Source organism: Paroedura picta, chromosome 3 (assembly GCF_049243985.1).
Source record: "Paroedura picta isolate Pp20150507F chromosome 3, Ppicta_v3.0, whole genome shotgun sequence".
Classification (NCBI taxonomy): Eukaryota; Metazoa; Chordata; class Lepidosauria; order Squamata; family Gekkonidae; genus Paroedura; species Paroedura picta.
The window spans coordinates 31,509,721-31,522,324 of record NC_135371.1 but is presented as its reverse complement, the minus strand read 5'-3'; the positions used below and the strand labels follow the sequence as shown (position 1 = coordinate 31,522,324).

The following is a 12,604-nucleotide window of genomic DNA, read 5'->3' as shown; positions in this document are numbered from 1 at the left end:
CTCTGCTTTAAAAAGTATATTTGCTTTAACTATGCTCTGATTGGATTGTTTGTAGCAAGACATATTTTACAAAGATGCCATAATATCTCCAGTGGCAACTCAGTGGTATCTCACCAAAAAACAAACCAACCTACCTCATGAATGCTAAGAACTCAAAAAGAGCCCTGCTTGATCAGATCAGTGATTCATCTAGAAATGCATCCTGTTTCATACTGCAGCTAAGCAGTGTGGGGCCAAGAAACTAGGCACAGAAACTACCTCTACGCTGCCTCTTACCACTGGTATTCAGAAGTTTGCTGGAAGCTTCCTTTATTCACCACAGCTTGTAAACCTTGAAGGAGCCATTTTTCATGATTCTAATTCCTTCCTAAAAATGTCTAATCTTATGGTCATCAGCATGTCCACTGGCAGTGTATTACATAATTCACTCATTAGTTGAATAAAGGAGTATTTTTTTCTATAATGCCTTCATTGCTACTGAATGCTCCTAAGTTTTAGTATTATAGGAAGAAAAGGGCTATTTGCTTTCTCCACCATACACAATTTATAAACCTCATTAGTTGTCTTAAAAATAAAAGACAACAATATGGAAATTACAAGATTTTTGTAACCTTTCCTAAGAAATACAGCTATCACTGTTCATAATAAATGAGGCTGTACCATGGATGTTTACACTGAATTACAATACTGGCTGGATGTTTTATTTTCCTAATAGTCCCCAGCATGGAGCTGAACCTTTTCAGCAGCTGCTCACTGAGACTGATAATGCACAGCAGCGGCTGTGCTGGACTCTTGCTTGTTCCTTGTGGCGGGATAGCATTCCCTGCCGCTTCCCGAGCACGCACAAAGGATGGAATCCCCTGGCACAGGTGGACTGCCCCAACGTTGTGCATACACACACACAACGCTGGGGCTGGAAGATTTAATTGTGCCATGTGGTTGTGGTGGCAGCAGCAGGCATGGGGGGCCCACCACAGAATGGCAGAGGAGCGGCGTGCCGCTAGCCCACCATTACAATGGGGGGAGACTGCCGCGTTTGGCCCCATGGCATCGCGGAGCTGTCCAGGGCAGTTGGTGTCACTACAAGGACTGTGTAGTTTGGGGCCAGCCCATTATGCATGGGACTGGCCCGGCAGGGCCACCGACGGTGACCACAACAACACAGGAAACACTGTAAAGTAACTGCCCACAGTTATTCTGTGAGAGTTTATTCAACAGATGTTTTCTATACAAAGAAACACCACTTTCTGAATGTTCTTCCCTGTTCTCTTTGTAGAATTTATTTCCATAAATAATAGTGTCTCGTTGATTTTCCTCATTCTACCATGTTACTGAGATGTCCAGTCTATATATCATTTAACATCAAACACTCCAGCTCCCCCATCTCTGTTGTACAGGTTTGGCTTGCCACAGAAAGTTCCCCAATGCCTAACAAATCTAACCAATTATTCTAACACTATCTTCTTTTCTGAAAACTGGCTATATAGCTGAGAATTCTGAGACTGCCATTTCTGAGAGTACTGATTTTAACTTTTGGCATACTAACCTAAACTTTTCATGCAGGACCACATAACAATATTTCCAAGTTACTGCTGGAATTTTCCAGCTAGGAAAATGGGAAACACAAAATACACTGGAATTTAATCATGGACCTATGTTTAACACCTATTTACAGCTTTCCTTACAGTTCTCTTGCTTGCCACATACATATTATTTCCTAGAGTAGAAAATGTATTTGACCCATGTTCTATCCAAGTGGAAGTGCTATGAGATGTCTTGTTTTTTGATATCTTACTAGAAATGTGGCAGCTTAGGGAGAAAAATAGAGGGGGGGGGAATGGATGGAAGATATTTTTCAGTTCTGTGAATATATAAAGAATAAAATTCTGGACTGAAACCTATTGCACAAAGAAGTTATCATTGAGAGACATGGTAGCAACATTTGAAGTATATATATTATTTAAATTGCATAATATGGATTTTATTGCAGCTAATTTTGTCATATTTACTATGGCACTGTGTGTAATGATGATACATTACTGTATGGATGAATGCTATTCTAAACTTTAATTCAACATTCCATTTTACTGATAAAATTGAATATTTTGATATTTTGCCAGTGTTTTTTCTTATACTGATTTTGTTGTAGCAATCCCATCTATACAAACCTGAGAATTAAATTTCCTGTGAGGGAACTCCAAGAACACTTGGACTGAAAATATACATGAACTAATGTGTGAATCAACCTTCAGCACCAAATATATTTCAATCACCTCTCCCATGCAAGCCATTTGCTTTTGGGGGATGAAGAAAAGGGAGCTATTGTTATCTGTGATTATGAAATTTCTAGCACTTTTACATTTTGATCTGCTGCTGCTAAGTATTAGAATGAATACGCTTATTTGTTAATTAAAACACTTGCATACCACCAAACTTTGTAAAAATATTTTTAAAATGTGGCTCATAACAAATATGGGTTATCCAAAATTTAAAAAAAGGTCCAACATAAATTAGAAGCAATGAATGACACATGATATATCCTGAAAGTAGTGATGGGGGGAGGGGGGCGAGAGATGCAGAGATACTGGTAGCATTAGAATTCAACAATACTGCCAATGCTTAAATAGATATGTGCACATATACAGACTTTACAAACAAAACACTATAGGGAAGAACTTTCAAAGTCAGCAGAAAAGGAATGTGTCTATCATCTATGGTCATCTAAAAGTGTGATTCGTATTATATTTTAATACGGCGACCTAACTCCCTTTTAAACCTATGGCTCTGCTCTCCATTGCTACTCTTTCCCTGCATAATGGTTACTATGGGTGCTTATCTAGTAATTGAGGTCTGACTGAGGATATTAAGGAAAGACTAAAGAAGAGAATTCCTAATATGGAAAGACAAGAGCAAAGGCTACTTTTAAAAGATTTTATACCACACAGATTGCCTTTTATCCTCTTCTTGTCACAGTGAAATAAAAACTGTCTCTATTGAGGAACCACAAACTGGTCTAATATTGATCTAGGGAACTGACTAAACAAAGTCTACTTTTACCACTGCTTGGCTGTCTCTCCTTTTGATATATTTTAGTTCTTCAGAGGAGAAAATGCTACCTGGTATTGAAAATGCTTGACCAGTGGGTTAAGGAGCACTTTCTGATTGTGCAATACACCACAAAGGAACAGCCCAATTTAATCCAACGAGAGAATGAACTATTGCTTTCAGAAAGCACTAAAGTAACATCTGAAGTTTTACAATTTAGAAGCCTCAAGAGGTAGGTTGAGGTCCAGAATTAGAAGGAAAATGAAACTCCATTATTGATAGATGTAAGGTCTTGCACAGTAAGAGGAGAAAGGGAAGAACAGACAGGACAATGAATATGGTGAATGAAATGGGGGCAAGCCTTCCTTGCAAAACTAGTCTGAAAAATGTACGGCTCATAACTGATACAGAATTCAGTAAAATATTAATTTGTTACCTTTGGCATCCCTCACTATGCCAGTCAGTATTGAGGAAACAATGAGGACAAAGGGGAACAAAGGCCAAAGCACAGATTTATGTAGCTATATGAGGCTTGTCTAAAGCCGAATATAAATATGATATACTTTAAAAAGTAGGGGTTTGGGAACAAGAAATAGTTATCTATTTGAAGTAATTTGAATTTGCATTTCCTTGAACAATTATGTACGGTGGCAGCCATGCTGGGCTGCCACCAGTTTCTTGTGGTGGGACGGCATGTCCTGCCATTTCCTGTGTATTAATCCCCTGGTGCACACAGTTCACTCCAGAAGAATGCACCTCACTGCAGCGGCAGAAGGGGGGCCCAGGAGTTTCACAGTACTAAGGTGGGATAGCATCACAATGCTATCCCAGCATTATGGGGGTGAAAAAAGCAACATCACAAAGTGCTGTGGAGCCAAACGGGGCATTCTGTGCCCCTGCTGGGACACCATAGGTGTGGGGAGGAGCCAGACCTTCAGGATTGGATCTTCCCTGCATGCATGGACCCGGACCAGCATAGCTGCTGATGGTACCTGCGTTAAAAAGGGAACACAGAAAAATCAGCATTCCCTTAACACGGAGCATCGGAGGACCTAAAGCGGGCCAGGGCTGGAAGGGGACTGGGCTAGCGGCAATGTCATGCATTTGTTGTTGTTGTTGTTGTTATGTGCAAAGTCGTGTCCGACCCATCGCGACCCCATGGACAATGATCCTCCAGGCCTTCCTGTCCTCTACCATTCCCAGGAGTCCATTTAAGTTTGCACCTACTGCTTCAGTGACTCCATCCATCCACCTCATTCTCTGTCGTCCCCTTCTTCTTTTGCCCTCGATCTCTCCCAGCATTAGGCTCTTCTCCAGGGAGTCCTTCCTTCTCATGAGGTGGCCAAAATATTTGAGTTTCATCTTCAGGATCTGGCCTTCTAAAGAGCAGTCAGGGCTGATCTCCTCTAGGACTGACTGGTTTGTTCGCCTTGCAGTCCAAGGGACTCGCAAGAGTCTTCTCCAGCACCAGAGTTCAAAAGCCTCAATTCTTTGACGCTCGGCCTTCCTTATGGTCCAACTTTCGCAGCCATACATTGCAACTGGGAAGACCATAGCCTTGACTAAACGCACTTTTGTTGGCAGGGTGATGTCTCTGCTTTTTAGGATGCTGTCTAGATTTGCCATAGCTTTCCTCCCCAGGAGCAAGCGTCTTTTAATTTCTTTGCTGCAGTCCCCATCTGCAGTGATCTTGGAGCCCAGGAAAATAAAATCTGTCACTATCTCCATTTCTTCCCCTTCTATTTGCCAGGAATTGAGAGGGCCGGATGCCATGATCTTTGTTTTCTTGATGTTGAGTTTCAAGCCAACTTTGGCACTCTCCTCCTTCACCCGCATCAACATGCTCTTTAGTTCCTCTTCACTTTCTGCCATTAGAGTGGTATCATCTGCATATCTGAGGTTGTTGATATTTCTCCCTGCAATCTTGATCCCAATTTGTGACTCCTCTAATCCCGCATTTCTCATGATGTGCTCTGCATACAAGTTAAATAGGCAAGGCGACAGTATACAGCCTTGCCGAACTCCTTTCTCAATTTTGAACCAGTCAGTGATTCCATGTTCAGTTCTCACTGTTGCTTCTTGACCTGCATATAAATTTCTCAAGAGACAAATAAGATGCTCTGGTATTCCCATCTCTTTAAGAACTTGCCACAATTTGTTGTGCTCCACACAATCAAAGGCTTTAGCATAGTCAATGAAGCAGAAGTAGACGTTCTTCTGGTACTCCCTAGCTTTCTCCATGATCCAGCGTATGTTGGCAATTTGATCTCTAGTTCCTCTGCCTCTTCGAAATCCTGCCTGTACTTCTGGAAGTTCTCGGTCCACATATTGCTGGAGCCTAGCTTGTAGGATTTTGAGCATAACTTTGCTAGCATGAGAAATTAGTGCGATGGTGCGGTAGTTTGAACATTCTTTGGCATTGCCCTTCTTTGGGATTGGAATGTAAACTGACCTTTTCCAATCCTGTGGCCATTGTTGAGTTTTCCAAATTTGCTGGCATATTGAGTGTAGCACTTTTACTGCATCGTCCTTTAAGATTTGGAATAGTTCAACTGGAATGCTGTCACTACCACTAGCTTTATTGTTGCTCAGACTTCCTAAGGCCCATTTGACTTCACATTCCAGGATGTCTGGCTCCAGGTCAGTAACTACCCCATTGTGGTCATCAGGGATGTTAAGCTCGCTCTTGTATAGTTCTTCTGTATAATTTTGCCACCTTTGTTTGATCTCTTCTGCTTCTGTGAGGTCCCTACCATTTTGGTCCCTTATCATACCCATCTTTGCATGAAACGTTCTCTTCATATCTCCAATTTTCTTGAAAAGATCTCTGGTCCTCCCCATTCTATTGTTTTCTTCTATTTGTTTGCACTGTTCATTTAAGAAGGCATTCTTATCTCTTCTAGCTTTTCTCTGGAATTCTGCATTCAATTGGGTGTATCTTTCTCTTTCTCCCTTGCCTTTCACTTCCCTTCTCTCCTTAGCTATTTGTAAAGCTTCCTCAGACAGCCATTTTGATTTCTTGCATTTCTTTTTCTTTGGGATGGTTTTAGTTGCTACCTCTTGTACAATGTTGCGAACCTCCGTCCATAGTTCTTCAGGCACTCTGTCTATCAGATCTAATTCCTTAAATCTATTTGTCACCTCCACTGTGTATTCGTCGGGGATATGATTTAGTTCATACCTGAGTGGCCTAGTGCTTTTCCCTACTTTCTTCAATTTAAGCCTAAATTTTGCAACAAGAAGCTCATGATCTGAACCACAATCAGCTCCTGGTCTTGTTTTTATTGACTGGATAGAACTTTTCCATCTTTGGCTGCAGAGCACATAGTCAATCTGATTTCTGTGTTGACCGTCTGGTGATGTCCATGTGTAGAGTCGTCTCTTGGGTTGCTGGAAAAGAGTGTTTGCTATGACCATTGTATTCTCTTGACAAAATTCTACCAGCCTGTGCCCTGCTTCATTTTGTACTCCAAGGCCAAACTTGCCTGTTATCCCGGTTATCTTTTGGCTTCCTACTTTAGCATTCCAATCCCCCATGATGATAAGCACATCATTTTTGGGCGTTGCTTCTAGAAGGTGTTGTAGGGCTTCATAGAACTGATCAACTTCATCCTCTTCAGCAGCAGTGGTTGGGGCGTAGACCTGGATCACTGTGATGTTGAATGGTTTGCCTTGGATTCGAACTGAGATCATTCTGTCATTTTGGGGATTGTATCCCAAGACTGCTTTTCCTACTCTCTTATTGATTATGAATGCTACTCCATTTCTTCTGCGAGATTCTTGTCCACAGTAGTATACCTGATGGTCATCTGAATTAAATTCACCCATTCCTGTCCATTTTAGTTCACTGATTCCTAAAATGTCGATGTTCAGTCTTCTCATTTCTTGTTTAACCACGTCCAGCTTGCCTTGATTCATGGATCTGACGTTCCAGGTTCCTATGGAATAAAAATCTTTACAGCATCGGACTGTCTTTTCGCCACCAGTTACTTCCACAACTGAGCGTCCTTTCGGCTTTGGCCCAGCCGCTTCATTCATTCTGGCGCTACTCGTACTAGCCGTCTGCTCATCCCCAGTAGCATATTGGACACCTTCCGACCTGAGGGGCTCATCTTCCAGCGTCATATCGTTATGCCTATTGGAACTGTCCATAGAGTTTTCATGGCAAAGATACTGGAGTGGTTTGCCATTGCCTTCTCCAGTGGATCACCTTTTGTCAGAGCTCTCAGCTATGACCTGTCCGTCGTGGGTGGCCCTGCACGGCATAGCTCATAGCTTCACTGAACTACGCAAGCCCCCTTGCCACAACAAGGCAGCGATCCTTGAAGGGGGAATGTCATGCATAAGTGGGAATTTTCCCTGCTGCCATACAGACATTGACCTGGTCTTTCTCCCCTGTGCATAATCAGTCCCCCGCTGGCTGTTTCTGGACTGTCTTCATACTCCTATACCAACAGAATATAGTCTAATTAAGAATATCACAGCAGCCTGAATTGCTCTCACTAGGCTGATTTTGTTAGAGTTTGGAAGCTAAACAGGGTTACCTATCCTTAATACTTTGATGGGAGACTGCCAAGGAAGACTGGAGCTGCTGTGCAGAGGAATATTAACACATTCCCTTTGCTCAGCTCTTGCATTGAAAACCTCATGTTCTCAAGGTTGCCACAAGTCAGCTGGAACATGATGGCACACATTTATTATTAATAATTAGGACAGCTCATTTATTTTGTATCATTTTCATAACAAAATGATATCTCCCCACTCCAAGAGCCATACAAATTCTAGAGATAGCTAGGAGCCCCAATATTTGTATAGCTGATGGAGAAAATAGGTGGGGAAAGATGATTCCCCCCCAATCATCTCTTTTTGTCAGTAAATATTCATATATTTTTATTACAGAAATACCCTTCTGTACATATCATAATTAAGAGAGGAAAGTAGTAAACTTCATGATTAGCAGCAAAATTGATTAATTACACAGCTCAGTATATTTTATATTAAATGGGAGAGGAACATTATGAAATTTTTCTATGTAACAATTACTTGTGTAATTGGGACATTAAATGTTGATGAATTTGCCTCTCAGTCTGCTAATTTAATGATGAAATTTTCTAATAAAAATAATCCATCATATATATTGAAATATACTGGAAATGCCAAACTCCATTAAAAAAAAACCCAAACCAAATAAAAAAGGAATCCAAATTTATCTGTCAGCCTGCTACAACAAAAGTTCTTTATAGTTAGCATTTAATTCTTTTCTTCCCTGCTTTTCCGAAAGAGCAAGTCCTGCCATATACCTTCTTGATGTACTGAAATGAATGGACAGTCAGAGTCAACTGCATTTCAATCTGTGAGCAATTAGAAATAGAGAACTAGAAAATGAAAATTTTAAATTGCATTCTTAGACTTTTTTTTTCAAACATTTAATATGTCTTCACCTATACTGATCACTTCAGCTACAGGCAAACATGAAGGTATTATGGTCATGGATGCTGTTGTTTAAAGTCACCAACTTGTTGCAGAATACATCTATAATATATGTGTTTCAATTATATTTGTATGAATGAGTTCAGAAAGGCAATTGGCTCCTATCAATATTCTAGAGTGGGTACAAAACAAAAATTCCTTAGAGAAACAGTTCTTACTAGCATACTTTATAGTAACCACCAAAAGCATCCATCACATTAAGGCATGATTTCAAGTTTTATATCAAGTAATAGCAAGAAATCCCATTGCAACCAGGAATGCAATGGGTGCTAGGACCCAGGGGACACTGGGAGGTGCAGATCTCTCTGTCTCTTTCTCTGCCTCTCCTGCGTGGCTCTCCATATGCCTCGCAGCAGGAAGCATAGCAGGCAATTAGGGCTGGTTTGTAGGAGGGAAGTGGGGCTGGTGTGCAGTTTGGGGCAGCTGTCTGTCTCTATCTCCCTCTGTCGCAGCAGGGGAGGCTTTCTCAGTGTCTCTCTCTCCATAGCAGCAGGAGCTATAGCAAGTAATTAGGGCTTGTGCTTAGGAGGGAAGCAGGGCTGGTCAGCAGCTTGGGGCAGCTCTCTCTGTGTCTCTCTCTGCCTCCCTCGCAGAAGGAGCGATAGGAGGGAATTTGGTCTGTGTGTCTCTCTCTGTCTCTGGTGTGTCTGAGAGGAACGTGGCTAGCATCCAGGGAGGGAGGGAGGGAGCTGTAGGGGCAGGGCCAATCAGGGTGCAACCAACATTGAGCCAGCGTTGCTGGCTGTACCCTGATTGGCCCTATTCCAACTCGGACAGACAGACACATTCCACACCGTCAGGCTGTTTCACAAATATATAGAGGAACCATGGATAAGGATGTCCCAAGGTTGCTTTCATTAAAGTAAACTCTATGATTTTCAGAGATACGAGGGAAGAAAACTTAGATCCCTAGTCAAAACAGCATAGTTATTTTACAAATTCAGACCTGCTATTACTCTATTGCACATACAGAACTCCATGAGCACATACTCCATGAGCACATACTTAAAAAATGAGCACATTTTTTAAAAGTAATAAATGTTGTATAGGGAGCTCTTTGAAAAATCTGAAGAACAAAATAAATGTGCAGTATTGTAGTAATATTGTTATATAATTACATCCTAATTATAGGTCCCATGATGAAGGCTTTCTCTAGTGACAGCACATTACTACTTTCACACCCCAAACACCACATAAGCATATAGCAGTGGTTCTCAACCTGGGGGTAGGGTCCCCTTTAGGGGTTGAACAACCCTTTCACAGGAGTCACGGCAGGGCAAACAGCTTGGCCAGGGGGGGCACCATCCACACAACAACATTGTAGTGTTCGTCTGCCTGGAGCAGTGGAGAAGAGCGAGATCAGCATGGTAGGACAAGATGCAGAACTGAACTGAAAAACCCCGGGGGGGGGGAACAATTTATATACAATCATGAACAATGGACCTTCACACCACTGATCAGTTTCGTTTTAATTTCTGTGAAAGAACACTTGCATAATTTTATGGTTGGGGGTTACCATAACATGAGGATCTGTATTAAATGGGAATTAGGAAGGTTGAGAACCACTGGCATATAGGATCAATCAGTGCAAACAGAAGGAAAGCAAAGGCATTGCCACTTCCATTTTTCTTGGAACATGGGGCACCTTTATCTCTGTCATATCTTCCTTGCATGTAGGAGCAGTATACATGCCTAAGCTCCATCCCCTCAACTGGGGACAGTCATGTCCAATCACAGGGATGAAGTCTACACCTTTCATTGACATAGGTGCTATGATTAACATCAGGGCTTACATGGTCTGTCACCAGTGATTTCTCCAAATATTCCTCTAATACTGCTCTCCAGAATAATTTGGTATAGTATGTATGGTGCAACATGCAGTTACACCATGCTGTACCAAATTATCTTTTAACAAAGGGGAAGAAACCACGCATACTATGTGCATAGTACGCATTCTGTTACTGTATGTACTATCCTATTATGTAATCTCTCCACCATTTAATATACCATATAAATATTTATTCTTTGTCCCAGATCATTACTTTATTTTAATTTCCACAATCCTAATCCGATTACATTGCTTATTGGATGTCCCATCCTAATAACTGCATTGATCTGCACTGTGTAATCTGCCTTGAGACACAGTGAGAAAAGCAAACTATGAATAACATAAATATATACATACCTAAAGTAAGAATTTTCTGATAAATCTGAATTACAGTTGCAACTTGGAGAACAAGGCTAGATGGTGCTACTTGAAGACAGTAAGGTTTGGGCTTATTAAAAAAAACTGTTACAACACCAGTGAGTTAGTTGAATTTTAAAATTACACCACTCCCCCCCCCAAAAAAAAAGAACAAGAAATCCACTCAGAATTGAACAAGAAATCCTACCGTCATTTCTCAGAATTAAAGGTGTAGGAGGTCCCTGCACTCTGTTGTTGGTTACTGTGTTTGTCACCACACATGTATAATTCCCCACGTCAGATTTCTCTACTTTTGCAATGTACAAATTCCCAGTTTCTTGAGAGACAAAACGACGGTTATCCTGGTGCACATAAGATGGATATTCATTGAAAATCCAGACATAGGTCAATTCTGAAAATTAAAGAAAAATATTTATTATTATTACGGCAAAGATTTCTTTTTCCGTACTGTACCTGGAAACCATAGGCCAGAAATAGGAGGGAAATCTGTACAATGTTAACACATACAGTATTTTCTACAAAGATATCCTAGAGGTTTAAATGCAGTACAGTCTGTGCATTTGTAGAGTTTAATCTTCACTTAGAGCAAGGTTAATTAACATCCATTACTATTTTAAAAATCTGCTGCTTATTGCTTGCTTCTGAGAAATGCTCAATGTCAGTGCACAGTGGTATGCAAAAATGTTAATGTTCCTCTTGATGATATTTGCAAATTAGTGACTGATGCTGAAATGCACAGCTAACATAAGCCACAGCAATGATCTCCAGGGTCACATCAATGAACTCTCAAATTCTGTCAAGTTTATTCTTACTTCCTGCAAAGTGATAAAAGATAATGTAGAACAAAACAAAAGAAAATCAAAGGACAGAGCGGTAGGGCTTTTATTCATAAGAACAGCAAGTAAAATGAACATTTGAGATGTTGGTGTTCGGCTGCGTGGTGGAGAACAACGCGGCAAGCTGGCTCCAGGCAAGTTTGTGTGCCTTGTGACAGGAAAGCAGGAGTCCACGGGTGGCGGGGGAAGGGTCTATGGGTGGGGCGGAGGCAGCGGGCGCTGGTGGATCTCGGGGAACGGGGCGGCTGGCAAAGGACAGCCTTTGTGGGCAGCTGCATCTGTCTCCCCCCCAAATCATTGCTTCCTCATGGCCTCCGGGCTTCAGCAGTGGCCAGTTGGCAATCGCCGAGGGAGGCCTCCCTTGTTTCCATGCCCCACACCTGTGGCCGGAACAGCCGGCGGGGAATCCAAAATTTTTTTTAAAGGCAAAGAGAAAGTGGGCCCGGGGGGGGTTGCTTCCTGGTGAGGGATTCCGGACGCTGAGGACCTGCTCTCCCGGCTGGGATCTCAGTGGGGTCTCAGACATTCAAGGACCCTCAGGCTACGCAGCCAAACAGCAGGGGGTTAGTCAGGCTTCCTACCATGCAGGGCCAACCCCTTTGGAGGTTGGGTTTTCACTAAAGGCTGTGGCCATGTTCATGCCAAACAGCGAGTCATGTCTTCCTTGGCGGAATTACCACCCTTCTAGTCAATAGATTGTTTTTCATTTTTCAGAACTACATGTAGTAATACCTTCTACCAAATGTTCACTTGTTTGCTCTGCTTTGACTTCATATGTGGCAAGCTACAGCTCTTAGGTCCTGTCTTTCGGTTTATAAACAAATCAACATTAGTGAGAGACTGAAAATGATGAGCCTCCTGTCCAGTTTTTCTGCCAGTCACTTAGCACATCAATTTTCAAACTTCAGCAATCCAACCCAATTTGTGAGCCCTGAGCCCTTGTCTCCTACTTCATGTGCATTGCCACAGGCCACCCATCCTTTTTTCAAAATGTGTGTGGTGTGCCATGCATGACCAAGGGAAACGT

At 41.9% G+C, this 12,604-nt stretch overlaps 1 protein-coding gene across 7 annotated transcripts in view; it reads right to left on the bottom strand.

The window, feature by feature from the left end:
• The window catches only part of LOC143831783 (contactin-4), a 669,529-nt gene that overhangs the window by 161,063 nt on the left and 495,862 nt on the right, over window positions 1-12,604 (bottom strand). For all 7 annotated transcript variants that reach the window (XM_077325228.1, XM_077325223.1, XM_077325222.1 and 4 more), the window contains one exon: window positions 10,929-11,132. In XM_077325228.1, coding sequence (XP_077181343.1) covers window positions 10,929-11,132 — 204 coding nt within the window. The remainder of the gene's footprint in view (window positions 1-10,928; window positions 11,133-12,604) is intronic.